Source organism: Oncorhynchus tshawytscha, linkage group LG07 (assembly GCF_018296145.1).
Source record: "Oncorhynchus tshawytscha isolate Ot180627B linkage group LG07, Otsh_v2.0, whole genome shotgun sequence".
NCBI classification, from domain to species: Eukaryota; Metazoa; Chordata; class Actinopteri; order Salmoniformes; family Salmonidae; genus Oncorhynchus; species Oncorhynchus tshawytscha.
Window position 1 is genome coordinate 74,745,702 of NC_056435.1, and position 27,477 is coordinate 74,773,178.

At 43.8% G+C, this 27,477-nt stretch overlaps 1 protein-coding gene across 1 annotated transcript in view; it reads right to left on the reverse strand.

Annotated features, from left to right (window-relative positions):
- The window catches only part of LOC112227388 (ephrin type-B receptor 1-B), a gene marked incomplete at its 5' end in the record, with an annotated part of 170,651 nt that overhangs the window by 71,995 nt on the left and 71,179 nt on the right, over positions 1-27,477 (reverse strand). The window contains 2 exons of the mRNA XM_024392262.2: positions 6,143-6,267; positions 21,797-22,132. Coding sequence (XP_024248030.2) covers positions 6,143-6,267; positions 21,797-22,132 — 461 coding nt within the window. The remainder of the gene's footprint in view (positions 1-6,142; positions 6,268-21,796; positions 22,133-27,477) is intronic.

Here is a 27,477-nt window from a genome sequence, read left to right on the forward strand (position 1 = left end):
GGTAAAACATATGACATAATTAAATCAATGTATACTGGCAATACATGCAGCATTAACATTGGCAAGAAAATAACAGAATTCTTTAACCAGGGGCGGGGCCTTCGTCAGGGTTGCAATCTGAGCCCTGCACTCTTCAATATTTACATCAATGAATTGGCCACTATTCTAGAAAAATCCTCAGCCCCTGGTGTTAGTCTCCACAATTCAGAAATTAAATGCCTACTCTTCGCAGATGACCTATGCCTGCTGTCACCCACAGCACATGGCCTACAGCAGGGCCTGGACCTGCTAGAGCAGTCCTGCCAGACCTGGGCCCTGGCAGTAAACCCCAAAAAGTAATGATTTTCCAGAGAAGATCCAGATCTCAGGGAATTAGACCAAAGTTCACAATTTTTACAAAATATATAGAGTACTGCACACACTACAATTACTTAGGTTTAAAAATAAGCTCAACTGGACACCTTAATGAGGTAGTGAATCAACTGAGAGAGAAAGCACGCAGGGCATTCTACGTCATTAAAAAACTAATTCAAATTGAAATACCTATTAAAATGTGTCTAAAACTAAATGAATATGTCATTGAACCATTTGCACTTTATGCCAGTGAGGTGTGTGGTCCACTTGCACAACAAGATTTCATCAAATAGGACAAACACCCCATTGAAACCCTGCATGCAGAGTTCTGTAAGATTCTCCTACATGTCCAGAGGAAAACTACAAACAATGCATGCAGGGCAGAATTAGGCCAATATCCACTAATAATAAAAACTCAAAAAGCAATTAAGTTTTGGAAACATCTAAAATACTGTGACCCCCTCTCATATCATTACCAAGCCCTGCAATGCCAAGAGCTGAGCAAAGAAAAGAGTCCCCTCATCCAGCTGGTCCTGGGGCTGAGTTCACAAACCTGCTCTACTAACACACTGAAGCCTCAGGACCAGAACATCCAATCAATCAGAATAAACCAAATTACAACACAGTCAAAACAAAACTACATTGCTTATTGGGAAACACAAGCACAAACCCAAGCTAAATGCAGTGCTATCTGGCCCTAAATCGACAATACACCGTGGCTAAGTATTTGACCATGGTTACTGATCAAAACCTTAGAAAAACCTTGACAAAGTACAGACTCAGTGAGCACAGCATTGCCATTGAGAAGGGTAGACACAGGAAAACCTGGCTCCCTGTAGAGAAAAGGCTGTGCAACCACTGCACCACAGCAGAACCTGAGACTGAGCTGCATTTCCTTACAAAATGTAAAAAATATAAAACAACTAGAGAGTGTCATTTCCCCAAATATCACTGATGAGAGTAGGCTACCCATCCTGTTGGGGGAGGACGCAGAGAGCTGTGGGTTGGCAGCGCACTACATTTCTGCCTGACATAAGTTGAGGGAAAGTGTCTGACAGACCAATCAACCTGCACATGTACTCTACTGTATGCTTATTGCACATGTACTCTACTGTATGGTTATTTTGACCCTTGGTTATTGCTGTTACTGTTGTTCCAGCCGACTATTTCACAACAACTACCTTATACACACAAGTGTAAAGGAATGAATAAGAATATGTACAAAAAATATATACAGTGGGGGAAAAAAGTATTTAGTCAGCCACCAATTGTGCAAGTTCTCCCACTTAAAAAGATGAGAGGCCTGTAATTTTCATCATAGGTACACTTCAACTATGACAGACAAAATGAGGGAAAAAAATCCAGAAAATCACATTGTAGGATTTTTTATGAATTTATTTGCAAATTATGGTGGAAAATAAGTATTTGGTCACCTACAAACAAGCAAGATTTCTGGCTCTCACAGACCTGGAACTTCTTCTTTAAGAGGCTCCTCTGTCCTCCACTCGTTACCTGTATTAATGGCACCTGTTTGAACTTGTTATCAGTATAAAAGACACCGGTCCACAACCTCAAACAGTCACACTCCAAACTCCACTATGGCCAAGACCAAAGAGCTGTCAAAGGACATCAGAAACAAAATTGTAGACCTGCACCAGGCTGAGAAGACTGAATCTGCAATAGGTAAGCAGCTTGGTTTGAAGAAATCAACTGTGGGACCAATTATTAGGAAATGGAAGACATATAAGACCACTGATAATCTCCCTCGATCTGGGGCTCCACGCAAGATCTCACCCCGTGGGGTCAAAATGATCACAAGAACGGTGAGCAAAAATCCCAGAACCACACGGGGGGACCTAGTGAATGACCTGCAGAGTCCTGGGACCAAAGTAACAAAGCCTACCATCAGTAACACACTACGCCGCCAGGGACTCAAATCCTGCAGTGCCAGACGTGTCCCCCTGCTTAAGCCAGTACATGTCCAGGCCCGTCTGAAGTTTGCTAGAGAGCATTTGGATGATCCAGAAGAAGATTGGGAGAATGTCATATGTTCAGATGAAACCAAAATATAACTTTTTGGTAAAAACTCAACTCGTCGTGTTTGAAGGACAAAGAATGCTGAGTTGCATCCAAAGAACACCATACCTACTGTGAAGCATGGGGGTGGAAACATCATGCTTTGGGGCTAGTTTTCTGCAAAGGGACCAGGACGACTGATCCGTGTAAAGGAAAGAATGAATGGGGCCATGTATCGGGAGATTTTGAGTGAAAACCTCCTTCCATCAGCAAGAGCATTGAAGATGAAACGTGGCTGGGTCTTTCAGCATGACAATGATCCCAAACACACCGCCCGGGAAATGAAGGAGTGGCTTCGTAAGAAGCATTTCAAGGTCCTGGAGTGGCCTAGCCAGTCTCCAGATCTCAACCCCATAGAAAATCTTTGGAGGGAGTTGAAAGTCCGTGTTGCCCAGCAACAGCCCCCAAACATCACTGCTCTAGAGGAGATCTGCATGGAGGAATGGGCCAAAATACCTGCAACAGTGTGTGAAAACCTTGTGAAGACTTACAGAAAACGTTTGACCTCTGCCATTGCCAACAAAGGGTATATAACAAAGTATTGAGGTAAACTTTTGTTATTGACCAAGTACTTATTTTCCACCATAATTTGCAAATAAATTCATTAAAATCTTACAATGTGATTTTCTGGATTTTTTCCCCTAATTTTGTCTGTCATAGTTGAAGTGTAGCTATGATGAAAATTACAGGCCTCTCTCATATTTTTATGTGGGAGAACTTGCACAATTGGTGGCTGACTAAATACTTTTTTGCCCCACTGTATGAATGAGTGATGGTACAGAACGGCATAGGCAAGGTGCAGTAGATGGTATAGAGTACAGTATATACATATGAGATGAGTAATGTAGGGTATGTAAACATTACATGAAGTGGTATTGTTAAAAGTGGCTAGTGATACATTTATTACATCAATTTTTCCATTATTAAAGTGGCTGGAGTTGAGTCAGTATGTTGGCAGCAGCCACTCAATGTTAGTGATGGCTGTTTAACAGTCTGATGGCCTTGAGATAGAAGCTGTTTTCAGTCTCTCGGTCCCTGCTTTGATGCACCTGTACTGACCTCGCCTTCTGGATGATAGCGGGGTGAACAGGCAGTGGCTCGGGTGGTTGTTGTCCTTGATGATCTTTTTGCCTTCCTGTGACATCGGATGGTGTAGGTGTCCTGGAGAGCAGGTAGTTTGACCCGGTGATGCATTGTACAGACCTCACTACCCTCTGGAGAGCCTTACCGTTATGGGCAGAGCAGTTGCCGTACCAGGCGGTGATAAAGCCCGACAGGATGTTCTCGATTGTGCATTTGTAAATGTTTGTGAGTGTTTTTGGTGACAAGCCACATTTCTTCAGCCTCCTGATGTTGTCTGTGTGCTGTCTGTGTGCCGGGACCATTTCAGTTTGTCAGTGATGCTTTCCCCCGAGAAACTTAAAACTTCTACCCTCTCCACTACTGTCCCGTCGATGTGGATAGGGGGCTGTTCCCTCTGTGTTTCCTGAAGTCCACGATCATCTCCTTTGTTTTGTTGACGTTGAGTGTGAGGTTGTTGGTAATCAAGCCTACCACTGTAGTGTTGTCTGCAAACTTGACGATTGAGTTGGAGGCGTGCATGGCCACGCAGTCGTGGGTGAGCAGGGAGTACAGGAGAGGGCTGAGAACACACCCTTGTGGGGCCCCAGTGTTGAGGATCAGCGTGTGGAGATGTTGTTACCTACCCTCACCACCTGGGGGCGGCCCGTCAGGAAGTCCAGGACACAGTTGCAAAGGGCGGGGAGCTTGATGACGAGTTTGGGGGGTACTATGGTGTTAAATGCTGAGCTGTAGTCGATGAACAGCATTCTCACATAGGTATTCCTCTTGTCCAGATGGGTTAGGGCAGTGTGCAGTGTGATTGCGATTGCGTCGTCTGTGGACCGATTGGGGCGGTAAGCAAATTGGAGTGGGTCTAGGGTGTCAGGTAGGGTGGAGGTGATATGGTCCTTGACTAATCTCTCAAAGCACTTCATGATGACGGAAGTGAGTGCTACGGGGCGGGAGTCATTTAGCTCAGATACCTTAGCTTTCTTGGGAACAGGAACAATGGTGGCCCTCTTGAAGCATGTGGGAATAGCAGACTGGGATAAGGGTTGATTGAATATGTCCGTAAACACACCAGCTAGCCGACCAACCCACCAACTAGGCGACCAACACACCAAACTGTTGACCAATCAACCAACAGTTTTCCAAACCACCGATTAAGCGAGCAACCCAACAACCAGCCAGCCAACACACCAACTTGTCAAAAAAACAACCAACCAGTTAATTAACCCACTAACCAGTCAACTACCCACCAACCAGCCAACTAATACACCAAACAGTGGACCAACCCAACTACCAACCAGCCGAGCAACCCCTCAACCAGCTGACTAAACACCACCTTATCGAACAACCAATCAACCAACCAGTTGACCAACCCACCAACAAGCCAACCAACCCAACCAACAACCAGCCGACCAACCAGCAAACCAATCCAACAACCAGCCAATCAACCACCAATGAGCCGACCAACCCACCAGCCAGCTGACTAACCCACCAACCAGCCGACTTAAGCCACCAACAAGCCATCCAACCTTCCAACCTATCAACCACCCCACCAACCAGAAGACCAACCCACCAAAGAGGCAACCAAAAGACCAACGTGTTGAACAACCCACCGACCAGCTGACCAACCCACCCACCCACCAACCAGCCCACCAACCAACCCACCCACCAACCAACCAGCCGACCAACCCACCATCCAACCAACCGACTAACCCACCAACCAACCAGCCGACCAACCCACCAACCAGCCAACCAACCCAGCAACCAGCTTACCAACCCATTAACCAGATTACCAACCCACCAACCAACCATCCAACCCAGAAACCAGCCGATCAACCCACCAATTAGGCAACCAGCTCACCAACCAGACGACCAACCCACCAACCAGCCGACTAACCCACCAACCAACCATCTAACCCACCTACCCACGCACCAACCAACCGACTAACTTACCCAATAACCAGCCTACTAACCCACCAACCAGCCGACCAACCCACCAACCAGCCGACCAACCCACCAACCAGCCGACCAAACCACCAACCAGCCGACCAAACCACCAACCAGCCGACCAACCTATCGACCACCTAAAGTACACAAACAACATCTCAAACAAACACTGCCTTCTCTTTTCTAGACTCTGTCTTCTTCAGGCTCTATATCATCATGTCTGTAGACTGAGGACTTGGGAAAAGCCTACAGGTCAATAAAACCTGCTACCATAGCCACCCTGGTCAGCTCTTGTATCTTATTAAAGCAGGTTCTATTGTGTAGGAGCAGACGGCAGTAGACGGGTCGATGCTAGCCCCACCAGACGCATAGCATTACCGCAGTTGGAGTAGGGAGGGGAGCGAGATGGAGCGGAGGTCAAGGTATTCACTTCATCCGACAGGGAAGGCAGGGAAACCAAAGAACAGTGGGAAGGAAAGGTGGACTGGAGGTGGAACTGAGATGACATTATCAGCCCAGGGGGGTTGGGGATTTCACTTCGGAACAGAAGAGAAACTTCTCTTGGTATCTTTTGTATCAATTCACATACAGATAAACACAGTGTATAAGCAGATGAATGTCTGTGCAGACGTACCCTTATACAGTACACACATGCACACACGCACACACAAACACACACACACACAGAGCCTACCTTCTCATAGAAGCGTAGCTCGTAGTCCAAGATGATTCCGTTGGGCTGTTCGGGCTGTGGCCATGACAACGTGAAGCTCTTCATGGTGGAGCTCACCTGGTGCATGATGGGTACGATCGAGGGGGCTGCAAACAGGAAACAGGAAGAGAAACAGGAAGTTTAACAACCACTCTGTATGGAAAACCAAAATGGCTTCTCTGTGCCTTGTAACAGCCTGAACGATGCAAGAAAGTGGCAATGAAAGTTACACAAAGTTAACACTTTGTAACACAGAAAAGATTATCAGACAAAAGTCAAGCCGTTAAGAATCTGCAGTCAGACCTGTCATGGGGCAGCAAGCACATCTTTAAAAACATCCTCACTTTTCAAGGTCCCCATTTCTCTCTCTTTGTGTGGAACTCCGCCTCTGATACAGTAAGGTAAAAATCTACATTGGGTCTGAATAAAATCATTACCTCATGTAGCACAAAGACCTGGACCATATGAAGTGTTAAATTATTTTCTTGATAAGAAACTGCCCTTTGGAATAAAACTCCATCCCATCTCTTTTTAATGGTTTCGACCTGGGTGCACAGTGTGGGCCTATTCTCTTATGCTCTCTCTCTCTCTCTCTCTCTCTCTGCTCTCTCTCTCATTCAGACACAGCACACCTGAGTGCACACATATGGGCTCTGAATTAACCCACTGCCCCAGCAATGTCCCCTTCATTCCCTTTCTTTTGTCCTCCGTGCTATCATCTCTATTATCATTCCTTGTTCCTGTCTTACTGGGCTAGCAGAGGAAGGGGTGGTTGGGTTGGAGACTGTGAGCAGCGAAGACAAGCGTTTAGTGTCAAGTTTTATTAGTCGTATGTACAGGATATACATGGTATACACCATCCAACGAAATGCTTACTTCAAGGTTACTCCTTGACAATGCAACAAAAAGATAAGAATACGAACCCTTTTCGGCATCAACAGCCATTATTGATAAATCTACATCTTGTTTTTTAGCGTATAGTATTAAATTGAAACATGTTCTTGTATTTCTTTGTAAGTGTCTATTTTTAATAAACCTCATTCTGTTGCTTATGAGTTTTGCTATTATTTTATTGCCACAATTTATTCCACTTATGGGACTGTGATCTGCAGGGGACTCTCCTGATTTCCCTGGTTCTAATACAACTGACATACAGTGCCTTGCGAAAGTATTCGGCCCCCTTGAACTTTGCGACCTTTTGCCACATTTCAGGCTTCAAACATAAAGATAGAAAACTGTATTTTTTTTGTGAAGAATCAACAACAAGTGGGACACAATCATGAAGTGGAACGACATTTATTGGATATTTCAAACTTTTTTAACAAATCAAAAACTGAAAAATTGGGCGTGCAAAATTATTCAGCCCCCTTAAGTTAATACTTTGTAGCGCCACCTTTTGCTTGCTTGCTGTAAGTCGCTTGGGGTATGTCTCTATCAGTTTTGCACATCGAGAGACTGACATTTTTTCCCATTCCTCCTTGCAAAACAGCTCGAGCTCAGTGAGGTTGGATGGAGAGCATTTGTGAACAGCAGTTTTCAGTTCTTTCCACAGATTCTCGATTGGATTCAGATCTGGACTTTGACTTGGCCATTCTAACACCTGGATATGTTTATTTTTGAACCATTCCATTGTAGATTTTGCTTTATGTTTTGGATCATTGTCCTGTTGGAAGACAAATCTCCGTCCCAGTCTCAGGTCTTTTGCAGACTCCATCAGGTTTTCTTCCAGAATGGTCCTGTATTTGGCTCCATCCATCTTCCCATCAATTTTAACCATCTTCCCTGTCCCTGCTGAAGAAAAGCAGGCCCAAACCATGATGCTGCCACCACCATGTTTGACAGTGGCGATGGTGTGTTCAGGGTGATGAGCTGTGTTGCTTTTATGCCAAACATAACGTTTTGCATTGTTGCCAAAAAGTTCAATTTTGGTTTCATCTGACCAGAGCACCTTCTTCCACATGTTTGGTGTGTCTCCCAGGTGGCTTGTGGCAAACTTTAAACAACACTTTTTATGGATATTTTAAGAAATGGCTTTCTTCTTGCCACTCTTCCATAAAGGCCAGATTTGTGCAATATACGACTGATTGAGTCTCCCACCTCAGCTGTAGATCTCTGCAGTTCATCCAGAGTGATCATGGGCCTCTTGGCTGCATCTCTGATCAGTCTTCTCCTTGTATGAGCTGAAAGTTTAGAGGGACGGCCAGGTCTTGGTAGATTTGCAGTGGTCTGATACTCCTTCCATTTCAATATTATCGCTTGCACAGTGCTCCTTGGGATGTTTAAAGCTTGGGAAATCTTTTTGTATCCAAATCCGGCTTTACACTTCTTCACAACAGTATCTCGGACCTGCCTGGTGTGTTCCTTGTTCTTCATGATGCTCTCTGCGCTTTTAACGGACCTCTGAGACTATCACAGTGCAGGTGCATTTATACGGAGACTTGATTACACACAGGTGGATTGTATTTAATCATCATTAGTCATTTAGTTCAACATCATTCAGAGATCCTCACTGAACTTCTGGAGAGAGTTTACTGCACTGAAAGTAAAGGGGCTGAATAATTTTGCACGCCCAATTTTTCAGTTTTTGAGTTGTTAAAAAAGTTTGAAATATCCAATAAATGTCGTTCCACTTCATGATTGTGTCCCACTTGTTGTTGATTCTTCACAAAAAAATACAGTTTTATATCTTTATGTTTGAAGCCTGAAATGTGGCAAAAGGTCACAAAGTTCAAGGGGGCCGAATACTTTCGCAAGGCACTGTATTTTTTCTGTTGATGTCATTTAGTTCCCGAGTGGCGCAGCTACCTAAGGCACTGCATCTCAGTGCAAGAGGTGCCACTACAATCCCTGGTTCGGCTCCAGGCTGTATCACATCTGGCTGTGATTGGGAGTCCCATAGGGTGGCGCACAATTGGCCCAGAGTCATCCTGGTTTGGCTGGGGTAGGCCGTCATTGTAAATAAGAATTTGTTCTTAACTGACTTTCCTAGTTAAATAAAAATAAAAAGCATGATACAGGAGAATGACGTTAGTATATACTGTAGTTGAGTGCATTTTTGGATCTCTGTGTGGAAGGCTGAGAGATGGAGGCTCATTATTCTGACCCCAAAACATACTGACAGAGCACCAGATACAGTATGTCTACACACACTCTATTTTGTGGAAATAAACCCCTCCATCACCTCATTCTACCACACACTACTATACACACACCCTGTGCCACCCCCCCCGCCCCCCGCCCCCCCCACACACACACACACACTTTTCGTAAACACACCAAACTTTATTCACACTCCAGCTCCCAAAATCCCCAAATAACCCCCAGCCAATCAACTCAACCCCCCTCCACTCCACCTGCCTCCCTCTCTCGGGTTTCAGCCCCCACACTCTCATCCTACCCTGTCTCACCTTGGTATAGCTCAGCCTCTCCTATCTGGCTGCCACACGCTCCAGTGCCCAGAGCTCTGCTGGGCCGCGTTATCAATTACCGGTCCTGGGCACAGCACAGCACAGCACACAGTGTTACTGACAGCCCCAGTAGGCCCCAACGCTGCTGTTGTCTTCCATGCACTCGGAGCATCGGAAGGGGGTAGCGGAAGGGAGTGTGTATTCTAGAACCATACCCCAGTCTAACAGACTGAGTGTGCATCCCAAATGGAACCAGATTGTCTACAAAGTGCACTACTTTTGACCACAGCCCATTGCGCTTTGTTGTGCACTTGTGCACTGTATAGGGAAAAGTGTGCCATTTGGGACAGAAACTAAGACCCAGACTAATGTATTTAAGCAGACAGACACAGTTTGGCCAATTATAGTAAGACAAGGCAGATATTTGTAATTATACATGGTTTTAGCATGTCTCACTGATTGGATGAGTGAGGGTGTGTGCACATGATTGTGCTGCTGCGTTAAACATTTCCATTTAAAAATCTCCACACACAAAGAAGTACAATATACTGTACCCCCTGTCTAAAAGTCACAATTCAATTATCATAGCACTTCTGCAACTCATGAATAAAAAGTTTGCCTAGTCCTCATCTTGAAGGCCTATGTGTGTTAGTGCCCTGTTTGTAATGAGCCTGTTTTTGTAACAGGACTGTCAGTACCTGGCTGCAGGTCAAGGGTCAAGCCTGCTGAAGTCAAAACACGTCCCCATCGTTACCAGGGGACACCAGCGATGACAGTGATTGGTGGCTGTCCCATGCACTTCTCTCCTCCCCCATCCTGCATCCCTCCCCCTTCCCTTGTTCCTCTGTTCTACTTTTATCTGGCCCAACTGGCTGCCCCCAGATTTGAATGCAACACTCGGCTTAACATTAATCAAAGTCAACCCTCCCAGTGACCCTAGCGGGCGAGCGAGAGAGAGAGAGAGAGAGAGAGAGAGCGCAGTGGGGGGTATCTGCAGACTGCTACTCTAACACAAGGCCATCACATTACACATCTACGACTCTTTAACTCCACAGAACAGCACAGGGCCATCACATCAGTGGAGGCTCCTCAGAGGAGGAAGGGGGAGGACCATCCTCTTCAGTGAAACTTCATCAAAATAAGAATTGTGAAACACTAAAAAGTTTTTTTAGATAAAATTATACAAAATATATTATTTTTTATTTTTTTAAATGTTTTAATTTAACCTTTATTTAACCAGGTAGGCAACTTGAGAACAAGTTCTCATTTAGAACTGTGACCTGGCCAAGATGCGACCTGCCACCTGGCCAAAGCAAAGCAGTTCGACACATATAACAACACAGAGTTACACATGGAGTAAAACAAACATACAGTCAATAATACAGTAGAAAAATAAGTCTATATACAATGTGAGCAAATGAGGTGAGATAAGGGAGGTAAAGGCAAAAAATAGGCCATGGTGGCGAAGTAAATACAATATAGCAATTAAAACACTGGAATGGTAGATTTGACAGTAGATGAGAGTGCAAAGTAGAAATACTGGGGTGCAAAGGAGCAAAATAAATAAATACAGTACATAAGGAAAATATAACTACATAAGGAGAAACTCCGGGCCCCACGTGGTAAAAATTGCCCCACCACTCTGGGACCTATGGTGCCACCAGTCTGCTTGCAGTTGTCCGTTATCGTCATGTATGTGGATGATCAGGGCTTTATTCAGGAATGTTTCTTGGGCTACTTTGATGTGTCATGTGTCAAGTGGGCGAGATGCACAGTCTGAGTTTAACTTCATGGACAAACTTGTTGTTCAAACCTACAATGGCGCAGCTGTAATGGAATGTATCTGCTATTTGTATCTACAGCTAAGTCCCCTCCTGTTCCCTGATTAAGAGGTGATGACTACTCCACTCCACAACCATTGTCAACTCTCTCCTGACATGAACTGAAGCCACGTCTCATGTGCCTGCTCATCCACTGGCACATTGAATGTTGCCTCTCCAAGCACTGTGAGCAACCCTATCAATTTTATCTCATTACTGTATGTAAAATCAATCACATAAACAATCACATTATTACACATTAATGATTTTACTCCTTGCTTGGACTAACTCATTCTTAGCTCTTTTGTCTACCTGTGTGGTGTGTTGTTGTTTTTTGTCTTCCCAGTCAAATCCTGTCCAGCACTGAAGTCAAGCTTCTGAACACCTCAACTCATGCCTCATATCAATCACTGCTGTGATCCCTTCCCAACACTGTAGCCATCTCATTCCCATTCTCAATAATATTGTAGTATAAATGTCTTTAGTAAATGCTTTAGGTTAAAATAATTAGTCCCATTCTCCCTTTGCATCAACTCCCTCATTTAGATCTTCCCAGCATAAGCGTAATACATTTCACATTCCACAATCCACATTCCACAGGGCATTCATCCCTCAATTCCCAGCTGGACGTTCCCGGGATGCTTGACTAATTCCCAGTTCAACAATTGGTCGGAAACGTCCCGGTAATTGGTCAGCTGACCAGTGGTCCAAGGCCCATTCCCTCATTGAACAGTTTAATTGTGGTTTTCTCCTTAAAGACACAGCACCACCACACCATAGTCATCTAATAGAGGCCTCTGTTCAATTCAGATGAGGGGTAACAGGCTCTCACAGTCCCTCCCTCCCTCCCCGCTAGGCATGCTGTTGATCACTGCCTCCCTACTAGCAGTAACTCAGAAGGACTGCCCAGTCGTGACTACATGGTAATGGGCCTCACAGATCACAGGGAAGCTTCAGTTCTCCAGTGTTCTGCACTGTTCTGTTCTGTTCTGTTCTGTACTGCTCTGTTCTGTTCCTTTCCTTTCTGTGCCCTGTTCTGTGCTGCATTTCCAAGAGTTTCTGTCAGGGAACCAATTAACCATTTTTCAAATCCCTCCAGTGATGCCAGTAGCGCCACCACTCTTGAATTGTAGACGTAAAACAGGCATTATTGCCGCGTTCTTGATTGTGTCATGTCCTGGATGCTCTAGAGTTAACTGGAACATGGAATTATCTTTGATAGCCCGAGGAGAGATTTAGTGGCAAAGACTGTAATGAAAATAATTAAGGAAGACAAGCTTGTCTTTTGGTTTACAAAATTCATTTTTCTCTGTTGTACTTCAGACACTAGATAAAGACATCTTGAGGTTTAAGGAGCTCAGTAGCATTCAGAGCCATTCTCCTTCGATCGCCTCCAGCTAGCTGCCAGTTTCTGGGTTCAAGGGACAAGTTACAACATTTATGAGAAACTGGCATCAAATGAAACAAAATGGCACCTTCAGCCAGCCCTGGAGAGGAGTAGAGGATGATGAAATGGTTTGACATGAAGCTTTTCTATGCTCTCTTATAGTCAGTCGGTGCTGTGCATTGAGGCAGTGAGAAAAAGCAACAGCCCATGTAGATAATTATGAAGAAATTTGTAAACTCTATGATTCTCAAATGATTTATTGACTGACTGACTGACTGACTGACTGAATGGATGAATGAACTAAGCAATGGACAAACAAAAGGAACGAGAAAATGAACAAGCGATTCAATAAATACAAGAGAGTCTTATAGAGCGCACAACTAAACCTGGGCTGTGTAGAAAGAAGGTGTAAATAACCTGGGCTGTGTAGAAAGAAGGTGTAAATAACCTGGGCTGTGAAGAAAGAAGGTGTAAATAACCTGGGCTGTGTAGAAAGAAGGTGTAAATAACCTGGGCTGTGTAGAAAGAAGGTGTAAATAACCTGGGCTGTGTAGAAAGAAGGTGTAAATAACCTGGGCTGTGTAGAAAGAAGGTGTAAATAACCTGGGCTGTGTAGAAAGAAGGTGTAAATAAACTGAGCTGTGTGTGCGTGTGTCCAGCACAGGGTAGGGCAGGCTGTGAATGAACTCCTAAATCTTGGTCTTTTCTCCCATGTAGCCTGCACCTAGTCAACTATGGCTGTGTGTCTTCATGTGTTCCTAGTCTAAAACAACCCGTGTACACCAACACCAACACATAGAAAGACTTAATGCACTCAAAGCACGTAAACACAAAACATAATGAGTAGTGATCCAAATGGGCCTTGGCGTGGTTCCCCTCACATCCCTCTGGTTTAAGTTAGGTCAGAGGCTCAAATCTCTTTGATATATTTTGGTTGTTTGGATTTGGACCTGACTGCATCTGGGAGGACTGTATAGATTCCCTCTGAGCCGCAGTCTGTTTTGGTGAACTTGCTGGGTTTTGCTGGTTTCCACATGCCCATGAAGGCTGCAGGATGGAAGAGATGTTTGCATTTCTGTGGGAATTTTGGGACTACTTCTAAAATGAGTTTCACTGGACTGGGAGGAGGACCTGGCAGGGTGGTGCCAGAATAACAACCTGTCCCTCAACGTAACCAAGACTAAGGAGATGATTGTGGATTACAGAAAAAGAGGACCGAGCACGCCCCCATTCTCATCGACTGGGCTGTAATGGAGCAGGTTGAAAGCTTGGTGTCCACATCACCAACAAACTAGAATGGTCCAAACACACCAAGACAGTCGTGAAAAGGGCACGACAAAGCCTATTTCCCCTCAGGAAACTAAAAAGATTTGGCATGGGTCCTGAGATCCTCAAAAGGTTCTACATCTGCAACATCGAGAACATGGTTGCATCACTGCCTGGTACGGCAATTGTTCGGCCTCCAACTGCAAGGCACTAGAGAGGGTAGTGCGTACGTTCCAGTACATCACTGGGGCAAAGCTGCCTGCCATCCAGGACCAGGCGGTGTCACAGGAAGGCCCAGAAATTGTCAAAGACCCCAGCCACCCCAGTCATAGACTGTTCTCTCTCTACTACCGCATGGCAAGCGGTACCGGAGTGCCAAGTCTAGGACAAAAAGGCTTCTCAACAGTTTTTACCCCCAAGCCATAAGACTCCTGAACAGGTAATCAAATGGCTACCCGGACTATCTGCATTGTGTGTGTGTGTGTGTGTGTGTCCAACCCCTCTTTTATGCTGCTGCTACACTCTGTTTATAATATATGCATAGTCACTTTAACTATACATTCATGTACATACTACCTCAATTGGCCTGACCAACCAGTGCTCCCGCACATTGGCTAACCAGGCTATCTGCGTTGTGTCATTGCCTAACCGGGCTATCTGCGTTGTGTCCCGTCACCCACCAACCACCAACCCCTCTTTTACGCTGCTTCTACTCTCTGTTCATCATATATGCATAGTCACTTTAACCATATCTACATGTACATACTACCTCAATCAGCCTGACTAACTGGTGTCTGTATGTAGCCCCGCTACTTTTATAGCCTCGCTACTGTTATTTTTCACTGTCTTTTTACTGTTGTTTTTATTTCTTTACTTACCTTTTGTTCACCTAATACCTTTTTTTGCACTATTGGTTAGAGCCTGTAAGTAAGGTCTACACCTGTTGTAAGGTCTGCACCTGTTGTATTCGGCACACGTGACAAATAAACTTTGATTTGAGGAGGAGTGTTTAGATACAGAGGGTTTGGCAGTTGGCACGCAATCTAGGGTACAATGTTGTGCCAGTCAGGAGAAAAAGATGAAGGCAGAGGAAAGCAGTAAAAGAGGGAAGAAAAGTCCCTCTCTGAGTGATGTCATTCAGCTGTTCATATGGGTTAAGTGTCTTGTATGGAGGGATGGAGGGGAGGAGGGATGGAGGGAGAGACGGATGCTGTTGAGGACATTGTGTTTTTTTTTACATTACCCATTCCTCCGGTCCTCGACTGAAATGACCCTTGTACGCATTTAACCTTAATACAGTAGATATTTAAAATTTACTGCGCAACACTTAAGTAAATTAAAGCATAAAGTTCCTGAAAAAACATAACATGGGAGATGACTAAACCTGGGCTGTGTAGAGAGAAGGTGAAAATAACCTGAGCTGTGTAGAGAGAAGGTGTAAATAACCTGAGCTGTGTAGAGAGAAGGTGTAAATAACCTGAGCTGTGTAGAGAGAAGGTGTAAATAACCTGAGCTGTGTAGAGAGAAGGTGTAAATGACCTGAGTTGTTTAGAGAGAAGGTGTTAATAACCTGAGCTGTGTAGAGAGAAGGTGTAAATAATCTGAGCTGTGTGTGTGTGTGCGTGTGTCCAGCACAGGGCAGGGCAGGCTGTGAATGAGCCCCTAAATCTTGATATTGATCAGGCCTTTATCACACACACACACACACACACACACAGAGGTATCTAGGACAGTTTAATGGCCTCATTAATGGCCTCTGCACTGATCCACACTGCACCTCTCTGCACCACATTGCCACTGACTGCCTCTCCTCTACCAGTCTCTCCCCCTCTATCTTCATTCCGTCTAACTCTCTCTCTCTCATTCTCTCTTTTACATATCTCTCCTCTCATGCTCTAACACGCTGTGTCAATGTCACGTTCTGACCTTAGTTCCTTTGTTATGCCTTTGTTTTAGTTTGGTCAGGGCGTGAGTTGGGGTGGGTAGTCTATGTTCTTTTTTCTATGTTGTGGTTTTGTGTTTGGCCTGGTATGGTTCTCAATCAGAGGCAGGTGTCGTTCGTTGTCTCTAATTGAGAATCATACTTAGGTAGCCTTTTCCCACCTGTGTTTTGTGGGTGATTATTTCCTGTTTAGTGTTCTTTCCATTCACCTTACGGGACTGTTCGTTTGTCGTTTATTGTTTTGTTCAGTGTTCAGTTATTTTATAAAAAATATGAACCCTTACCACGCTGCACTTTGGTCCTCACATTCTTCCACCACAGACGACCGTTACAATCAATCTCTCATCTTCTCCCCTATTTCTCCATCAATCCCACAGTCTTCCATCTAAAATACAATGAACCTCTTAAGGATCTGCCCCTTTTTTTCAATTTTCGCCTAAAATGACATACCCAAATCTAACTGCCTGTAGCTCAGGCCCTGAAGCAAGGATATGCATATTCTTGGTACCATTTGAAAGGAAACACTTTGACGTTTGTGGAAATGTGAAAGGAATGTAGAATAATAACACAATAGATTTGGTAAAAGATAAATCAAAGAAAAAAACAACCGTTCTTTTTTTTGTACCATAATCTTTGCAAGAGAAAGGCAAGAGAAAGGCCATAATGTATTATTCCAGCCCAGGTGCAATTAATATTTTGTCCACTAGATGGCAGTATGTATGTGTATGTGCAAAGTTTTAGACTAATCCAATCAACCATTGCATTTCCGTTCAAAATGTTAATTCCAGACTGCCCAAATGTGCCTATTTTGTTTATTAATACATTTTCATGTTCAAAATTGTGCAATCTTCTCAAACAATAGCATGGTATTATTTCACTGTAATAGCTACTATAAATTGGACAGTGTAGTTAGATTAACAAGAATCTAAGCTTTCTGCCAATAACAGATATGTCTATGTCCTGGGAAATGTTCTTGTTACTTACATCCTCATGCTAATCGCATTAGCCTATGTTAGCTCAACCGTCCCGTGGATGGGGCACTGATTGCAAACATGTTTGTGTCCTTTTGAATTGTTTGGGAGTTCAGTCCAGTTTGCACAAGTAAGTGTGGCAAAGAAAAAACTTTCCCCAGACTTTAACTCTTTCACTGCCCTCCTCACAAAGTTTTCTCCCCAAATGATCCTTCGATCCTTCCTTCTGTCTCCTCCCAGACAGCCAATAACCACGTCCAGCGCATTGGTCTAGCCTCCTGCCTGCCTATGAAAACCCTCCTGTCGGAAGCAGCAGCACCACAAAGTGTCTCCTAGGGCTGGGCAGGGGCAGACCCGATTACAGCCAGTCACCTCTTCTTCCCTACATCTATCTGTCAAGTAGGGCATATTTCTCCTGTCAAACGGGACAATCAGAAGCCATTATGCCAATCAGAGCAATTTATTTACCTTTCTCATTTCCCTGTCTCATTTCACTGTCAGCCATGATGACTCAAAGAGAGAGAGAGAGAGAGAGAGAGACCGCACCCTTCTCCGCTCTCTTTCGCGTTCTAAGAGAAAGTGTGTACTTAGCCGTTATTTTCTTGGAGGTTGTTGTAATCAAATGTTGCAGGGGCGCAACTTTTACTGGGAATGGTGGGAACATGTTCACCCAGTTTCATAATTAGAATGTGATACAAAACGAGGCAATGGGGTGCTTTAGGACCATGGGGACGCCTCTGAGCAGTCAGGTAGGCTGTCTGTCGTGTTTATCCGACAAGATAAAAACAACAGTATATGTCCCCCCCACATCTAAAACAAAAGTTGTGCCCCTGAAATGTTGTAATCAAATATTGGAAAAATGTACAATGATTTATAGTGCCTTGCGAAAGTATTCGGCCCCCTTGAACTTTGCGACCTTTTGCCACATTTCAGGCTTCAAACATAAAGATATAAAACTGTATTTTTTGTGAAGAATCAACAACAAGTGGGACACAATCATGAAGTGGAACGACATTTATTGGATATTTCAAACTTTTTAACAACTCAAAAACTGAAAAATTGGGCGTGCAAAATTATTCAGCCCCTTTACTTTCAGTGCAACAAACTCTCTCCAGAAGTTCAGTGAGGATCTCTGAATGATCTAATGTTGACCTAAATGACTAATGATGATAAATACAATCCACCTGTGTGTAATCAAGTCTCCGTATAAATGTACCTACACTGTGATAGTCTCAGAGGTCCGTTAAAAGCGCAGAGAGCATCATGAAGAACAAGGAACACACCAGGCAGGTCCGAGATACTGTTGTGAAGAAGTTTAAAGCCGGATTTGGATACAAAAAGATTTCCCAAGCTTTAAACATCCCAAGGAGCACTGTGCAAGCGATAATATTGAAATGGAAGGAGTATCAGACCACTGCAAATCTACCAAGACCTGGTCGTCCCTCTAAACTTTCAGCTCATACAAGGAGAAGACTGATCAGAGATGCAGCCAAGAGGCCCATGATCACTCTGGATGAACTGCAGAGATCTACAGCTGAGGTGGGAGACTCTGTCCATAGGACAACAATTAGTCGTATATTGCACAAATCTGGCCTTTATGGAAGAGTGGCAAGAAGAAAGCCATTTCTTAAAGATATGCATAAAAAGTGTTGTTTAAAGTTTGCCACAAGCCACCTGGGAGACACACCAAACATGTGGAAGAAGGTGCTCTGGTCAGATGAAACCAAATTTGAACTTTTTGGCAACAATGCAAAACGTTATGTTTGGCGTAAAAGCAACACAGCTCATCACCCTGAACACACTATCCCCACTGTCAAACATGGTGGTGGCAGCATCATGGTTTGGGCCTGCTTTTCTTCAGCAGGGACAGGGAAGATGGTTAAAATTGATGGGAAGATGGATGGAGCCAAATACAGGACCATTCTGGAAGAAAACCTGATGGAGTCTGCAAAAGACCTGAGACTGGGACGGAGATTTGTCTTCCAACAAGACAATGATCCAAAACATAAAGCAAAATCTACAATGGAATGGTTCAAAAATAAACATATCCAGGTGTTAGAATGGCCAAGTCAAAGTCCAGACCTGAATCCAATCGAGAATCTGTGGAAAGAACTGAAAACTGCTGTTCACAAATGCTCTCCATCCAACCTCACTGAGCTCGAGCTGTTTTGCAAGGAGGAATGGGAAAAATGTCAGTCTCTCGATGTGCAAAACTGATAGAGACATACCCCAAGCGACTTACAGCTGTAATCGCAGCAAAAGGTGGCGCTACAAAGTATTAACTTAAGGGGGCTGAATAATTTTGCACGCCCAAGTTTTCAGTTTTTGATTTGTTAAAAAGTTTGAAATATCCAATAAATGTTGTTCCACTTCATGATTGTGTCCCACTTGTTGTTGATTCTTCACAAAAAAATACAGTTTTATATCTTTATGTTTGAAGCCTGAAATGTGGCAAAAGGTCGCAAAGTTCAAGGGGGCCGAATACTTTAGCAAGGCACTGTAGGTGTATGTATCGAAAGAAGATTTTTTAGGAGCTATTCACTTAAGCTCATCAAAATGTGTCAGCACAAACTGGAGTGTTCACAACTTCAACTTTCACTTGTCCAGAGCGCCAAAGCTCTGCTATCAACCATGCAGTTTGTAGAGTAGTAAGTACCAGAAGTTGTTCAATATGTTTAACACAGAAAAGTCCCAGAAAAGTTACAGTACACACTCAAAACTGTAATATGGCACAGACCGACAAAATGACCACTCGAAAACAGCATATCTGCAATACACCACTACACTCCATGTAATGGACAGACTGAGGTCCCTCTCATACTAGTAAACACAGTTAAATGTAATGCGTCTCATTTACATTTTCCACTTGGTCAATAGTTTGTGCTCGAGGTCACTTGATAAGTGCCACTATGTACATGATGGAACACCACGGGAGCATGAAGAACACTGTAGGAAAAGGACTGGGCAGACAAAATATCCCAAAGCTGTCATTTCCAGTGGCTGAATTCATATTCCGTCACCAGAGAGAGATCGAGGGAGGGAGGGAGGGAGGGAGGGATGCAAGAAAAAAAGAAAGCAAGGGAGTTGGAGAGAGACAGAGAGTCTTCGGATGTGAGAAAAAAAGAGAGAGACAGAGAGAGAGAGAGAGAGAGAGAGAGATGAGGAGGCGGCCGTCCAACTCACTGGCTTGGTTCAGGCTACCCTAATCGTGGGCTAATGTCTTTGACAGAGGAGATGTCTGCATGGTCATTATGTAGTACTAAACACGACCCCTTCTTGTCTCACTGCCTGTTCTGTAAGAGCTACAGCACTGTTGCCAAGACGCAGCGAATAGCAGAGAATCTGGCCTGGGTCTGTATTCACAAAGGATCTAAGAAAAGAAGTGCTGATTTCGGTTTTGCTTTTAAATCATAATGAGTAAGAGGAGGGACCTGATCCTAGATCACACTCCTGAGATTATTTGTGAATACTGGCCCTGTTCAGCCCTATAAAAACAAACCTCACCAGGTATTACACCCAGGATACGTTATGTTTCAAGGTTTTTACCATTATTGCTGCTCGCCGAAAACAAAGCGTCATTAAAAACAGAAGATTGCAAACAGCAGAAACCTCTGACAAGCCATGCCGCTGCTTCAATGCTGTCGCAACCTTCAGAAGATTGAGTAGAAAAGACGTTATATAAAAAACGTGTGCTTTTTGCCAAAGTCAGATTTATTTACTTTAGGCTTGCTACCAATGCTTAAATGCCCAATGCAGTCCACACTATATCGATGGAATAATACTAATAATAAAAGTACAATAAAATATAAAAAATATAAAAAGAAATAAAGGAATAATACTGTGAAATTGTGAGAATTATGATAATCGCCTTTTTGTTGTTTGAAAAGACCACATGAATTTTCAGCCTGTTCTGGTGGGATGGAGTTTTGGCCTGGTGACATCACCAGGCAGTAACTTAGTTAACAGACCAATAAGAAAGAGAGTTCCAAACCTCTGCCATAAACAGATAGTTTTCAGTTTTACAGTCACAACTCAATTATTGCATCAGATATTGCTCTTGCTTAGAAGCTATTTTTGTTTCTTTTTGGCCATTTTAATTTAGAGCAATCACAGTAAGGTACTTAACTGTTACCCAGAAATGATTTGATATTGAAATAAAAATGGCTGCATTGGGCCTTTATTAAGAAGAAAGCATTTCTGGAATGTTCTCTTGTGGAACAGAGCAAAAGGCAAACCAGCATTTTCTCTTTTTTTCACGGGGTTTGATGTGTAAATAAAACTGGGGAACTACAAAGGGTGCATAAATAGGGCAGAGGGATGGATATGATGGTCTCGCCACAGATCCTAATATGTCTTCGGTTTAGGGTTTTAACTTCACCATGTTCCAAAGGGGGAAATCCCCCAACCCCCAACACACTCAATTATCAAGCAGGTCACTGCCTTGATACGAGAAAAGAGGGTGATGAAACCAAAGAAGAGAGACCGTTTCAATATTTCACTTTGTGAGTTCTCGTATAGTTGGAGTAAGCTGCCCCCATCACTTCAATCCTTAAAGTCATTATTCACAGTACAGCTCAATGACATCTCTCCAGCACAGATTGTGATAGGAGAAGCAAAGGGCCAGGAGTCAAAAATACAGAGGTTATGCTGTGTTAACTAGAGCTGAGCAATGTGGAATAAGATATGAAAACCATATAGGAGACACAGGTACAGCAGAAAACACCAACAATGTATACAGATGATGAAAATGTTCCTGCTGCATCATCGTCATCCTCCCTATCCCCTCCACATGCATACACACACTCCCCTAACCCTAACTCTCACACCCACACTATTCTCTTACCAGCCTGGTTGGTGGTGATGTCTATAGACACATGCTGGGCAGGGTAGGGACTCTTGTTGGTGACCCCATTTACAGCCTGTATCTCGAAGCTGTACAGCGTGTGAGCCCACAGGTTACTGATGAACACCCTGGTCTCTGTCAGGCCAAGCTGCCGAGGCACAAACTCCACGTTGTCATCGCAGTGCGAGCAGGTACGGCGGTCCGCACGACACTTCTTACACACGATGTTGTAGACCACATCCTCACGACCACCCGTCTCCCTGGGCGTGTGCCACTCCAGGATCACCGAAGTCTCGTTCACGACGGAGATCACGTTCCGCGGGCCCGAGGGAACGCCTACAAACAGACATAGAGAGGAACCTTTATTTAACCAGGTTATCTCATTGACATCTCAGTGAATCTCTTGCCAACAGGCCTTGAGATTGACAAACACAATGAGAAGGTTGTCAGTATTCTATTCAACCATTATTTAACCAGTAGATCCCATTGAGATCTCAAAGAAACTCGTTTTCAAGAGAGACATGGCCATGAGGGTAGCTTTCGAGTAAAGGTTACTAAAGGACATTACTCTAGTCTGTACGATATACAGTACCAGTCAAAGGTTTGGACACACCTACTCATTCAAGGGTTTTTCTATATTTGTACTATTTTCTACATTGTAGAACAATAGTGAAGACATCTAAACTATGAAATAACACATATGGAATAATTTAGTAACCATAAAAGTGTTAAACAAATCAAATGTATTTTATACTTGAGATTCTTCAAAGTAGCGACCCTTTGCCTTGATGACAGCTTTGCATATTCTTGGCATTCTCTCAACCAGCTTCATGGGGTAGTCACCTTGAATGCATTTCAATTGACAGGTGATCCTTATTAATTTGTGGAATTTCTTACCTTCTTACCTTTCTTACCTTCTAAATGATTTGAGCCAATCAGTTGTGTTGTGACAAGGTAGGGGCGGTATACAGAAGATAGCCCTATTTGGTAAAAGACCAAGTCCATTGTTTCCTTCTTAATGCATTCAATTCAATCAGTTGTGTTGTGACAAGGTAGAGGTGGTATATAGAAGATATCCCTATTTTGGAAAAGACCAAGTCCATATTATGGCAAGAACAGCTCAAATAAGCATAGAGAAACAATAGTCCATCATTACTTTAAGACATGAAGGTCAGTCAACATGAAACATTTCAACAACTTGAACGTTTCTTCAAGTGCAGTCGCAAAAACCATCCAGCACTATGATGAAACTGGTTCTCATGAGCACAGCCACAGGAAAGGGAAACCCAGAGTTCTCTGCTGCAGAGGATAAGTTCATTAAAGTTAGATGCACCTCAGATTACAGCCCAAATAAATGCTTCACAGAGTTCAGGTAACAGACACATCTCAACATCAACTGTTCAGAGGAGACTGCGTGAATCAGGCCTTCATGGTCGAATAGCTGCAAAGAAACCACTACTAAATAAGAAGACGAGACTTGCTTGGGCCAAGAAACATAAGCGATGGATATTAGAACGGTGGAAATCTGTCCTTTGGTCCGATGAGTCCAAATTTGAGATTTTTTGTTCTGACCAACATGTCTTTGTGAGAGTAGGTTAACGGAGGATCTCCGCATGTGTGGTTCCCATCGTGACGCATGGAGGAGGAGGTGTGATGATGGGGGTGCTTTGCCCGAGATCATCCCGAGAACATCATCCCCACAGTGAGGCATGGTGGTGGCAGCATCATGCTGTGGGGATGTTTTTCATCAGCAGAGACTGGGAAACTGGTCAGAATTAAAGGAATGATGGATGGCGCTAAATACAGGGACATTCTTGAGGGAAACCTGTTTCAGTCTTCCAGAGATTTGAGACTGGGACAGATGTTCACCTTCCAGCAGGACAAATGACACTGAGCATACTGCTAAAGCAACACTTGAGTGGTTTAAGGGGAAACATTTAAATGTCTTGGAATGGCCTAGTCAAAGCCCAGACCTCAATCCAAACTGAGAATCTGTGGTATGACTTAAAGATTGCTGTACACCAGCGGAACCCATCCAACTCGAAGGAGCAGGAGCAGTTTTGCCTTGAGAAAATATTCCAGTGGCAAGATGTGCCAAGCTTATAGACACATACCCCAAGACACTTGCCAAGCTTATAGACACATACCCCAAGAGACTTGCAGTTGTAGTTGCTGCAAAAGGTGGCTCTACAAAGTATTGATTTGGGGGGGTCAATAGTTATGCATGCAAGTTTTCCTATTTTTTTTGTCTTATTTCTTGTTTGTTTCACAAAAATATTTAGCATCTTCAAAGTGGTAGGCATGTTGTGTAAATCAAATAATACACATTTTAATTCCAGGTTGTAAGGCAACAAAATAGGAAAAATGCCAAAGGTGGTGAATACTTTTGAAAGCCACTGTTACACAGCATTCTGCAGCGATACGCTATCATATCTAGTTAGTGGGACTATCATTTGTTTTTCATCAGGACAATGACCCAAAACACACCTCCAGGCTGTGTAAGGGCTATTTAACCACGAAGGAGAGTGATGGGGTGCTGCATCAGATGACCTGGCCTCCACAATCACCGGACCTCAAACCAATTGAGATGGTTTGGGATGAGTTGGACCTCATTGTGAAGGAAAAGCAGCCAACAAGTGCTCAGCATATGTGGGAACTCCTTCAAGACTGTTGGAAAAGCATTCCAGTTGAAGATGGTTGAGAGAATGCCAAGAGTGTGCAAAGCTGTCATCAAGGAAAAGGGTGGCTACTTTGAAGAATCTCAAATTTAAAATATATTTTGATTTGCTTAACACTATTTTGGTTACTACATGATTCCATTTGTGTTATTTCATAGTGTTGATGTCTTCACTATTATTCTACAATGCAGGAAATAGTCAAGATAAAGAAAAACCCTTGAATGAGTAGGTGTGTCCTAACTGTTGACTGGTACTCTATCTGTATCTGATTTATAAAACTAACAAACAGAAGCAAGATGACACAAATCATGGAACTCTCGTAGGATATACAAGGCTATACCCTTTTTCACACTTCTGAGCCAAACAGAACCAGCCCAAGCCAAGCTCTATTTGGCTGGCCTGGTTACACATCCACCATAACTGCTGGAGCCATGCTGGAGAGGGCAATGTGAAAGGAAAACATCAGAGCCAGCGCAGTACAGGTCAGCTCTATGGTGTGAATCAGGCACAAGTGTTTCAGACATGACTGAGTCTGACTTGCCAGGGAGAGGAAAACGGGGTATATTCCATATCCACCCAGAGGGCAGAAAAGGCTTGGATAAACTTTGATTAGTGGAATGTTTTTATCCGTCCGGCTCTGTTGATGGAAGCGTTTTCACCACTTAAAGAATGTTCCTGGACATGCCAATGCTGAGCGAGCAGCTATTCTATATGCTAATTATAGTCCATAACTCCAGCGAATGGGGCTGTAAGGAGAGGGAGACTGCAGTACTATAGCTACTAGCTATACTTGAGGTATAAATCAATGTGAAGTCTATCTAGTTCTTTTCAATCAAATCAAAGTTTATTGTTTTGCATACGGTATTAGTGTTACAGCATTTTAAGGTGTGTGAACATGTACTGTCTGAGCATATCCTGGTAAAAAAAAATAACAGATGCAAGTGAAGGAAGCCATATAGGTGCATTAGGACACATCCCTTGAAGTTCCCATCTTAGTGGGGATGAGGTCAGACAGTTGAAAATAAAGGAAACAAGTGAAGGAAGCTGTATAAGCGTATTAGGACACAGCCCTTATGTTTCCCATGGTGGACGGGTGAGGGCAGGCAGTTGCTTCTGTCAACACAGCCACAATTAATCATTGTTTCTGCTAAGCCACGTGGGATAGCGCTGGGGTGCTGGGACAAAGCAGCAGAACACACAGAGGTGACGGATCGGCAGTGTTGCCACGGCGACCTCGGCCCAGCGCCATGGAGACGACTGTGGGGTCAGTGACAGGGAGGTCATGACCTCCACAGAGAGGACAGAGAGAGGAGAGAAAGAAAAAATGATGGAATACATCACCTCTCCAGATATCCGCCACCTTTACCCAAAGCCATATAATCAGGACTCCCATGTGAGAACCAGACCAACATCACTGGTTTACAAGCACCATATTCATTAGAGCACTTGGGTGTCTGTACGAGAGTGAGGAAAAGAAAGAGAAATAAAGAGAGAGACATACAGAGAGACATACAGAGAACCAGAGTGTGAGATAGCGAGACAAACAGAGAGAGAAAGACATAACATAGTGAGATGAGAGATGAAAGAGAGTAAATATAGAGGAGTGTTTGTGTTTGCAGAAATAGGCCATAGGAGGAGAGAACAACTGGAATCCGATCACACACACAGAGAGCTCATACACTGTACTGTACCGTACACACATATACTCTATAATCATCACAGCACATACTGCCGTGAAGACTGATCTGTATGATCATGTGGATGTGTCATTTGACCATCAGTGTACATAGTGCATGTGTGTGCTGCTAATAGAACACATACATATGACATGAAATCACACACACACAATCCAGGTGAAAGCTATCATCTCTTATAGATGTCACTTGTTAAATCCACTTCAATCCGTGTAGATGAAGGGGAGGAGACAGGTTAAAGAAGGATTCTTAAGCCTAGAGACATTTGAGACATGGATTGTGTATGTGTGCCATTCAGAGGGTGAATGGGCAAGACAAAGGATTGAAGTGTCTTATGAACGGGGTATGGTAGTAGGTTTGTTTTAAGTTGATACACACCAGTTTCTTTTAAGAACTGCAATGCTGCTGGCTTTTTCACACTCAACAGTTTCCTGTGTGTATCAAGAATGGTTCACCACCCAAAGGACATCCAGCCAACTTCACACAACTGTGGGAAGCATTGAAGTCAACATGGGCCAGCATCCCTAGTAGAGTCCATGCCCCGGTGGATTGAGACTATTGTGAGGGTAAAATGGGGGGGGCAACTAAATATTAGGAAGGTGTCCTTAATGTTTTACATATTTGCATACTTGTGTGCTGTCTGTTTTCAAGTAGGCATAAAACAAAAGAAAATGCCTGTGAGAGGTGAGGTGTGAGCATCTCATCTCGGTTGCTAGATAAATAGATTCCCCTATGCAGTGACGGATGGAGAAATCCGATGTGACTGCCACTTAACCGGTGATTTGCAGGCTATTACGGCTGCCTTTGGCTGTTTTAATTTGCCGTGAGATTTAATTTGTCGAGTGCATTACTTACCAAGCTCCTGGCCTGGCATTCATTTAGCCACACTAGTCAGCCTTGATTGTTACTTGCATCTCAGCCGCCACAATTAAGACGACTGCGTGATCATCAAGCATTTTGGTTACTGAGAGTAATGTGTTCGATTGGTTGGAGTGTTTGTGACAGTGGGGTGACAGTTTGTGTGGGCTGGGGTGGGTTGGGGTAGTGTGTGTAAAGTGTGTGTGTTTTTGTGCGCGCATGAGTATGTGCGGGTGCGTGTATGAGTTGGGTGTGTGTGTGTATGTATGCACTGTGTTCATGCCCAGTAGTGTCACTGTTAAATTCATCCCCACCATTGCTATCTAACTGATGAGCTATAGCGCATTCTGTGTAGCAGGTGGATCTAGACAGTAATGTCTATATCCCACCAGCATGGCAGAAAGGGAAACCCATCTTGGTGGGGCCCCAAAAGGCCACAGCCCCTGTTTTT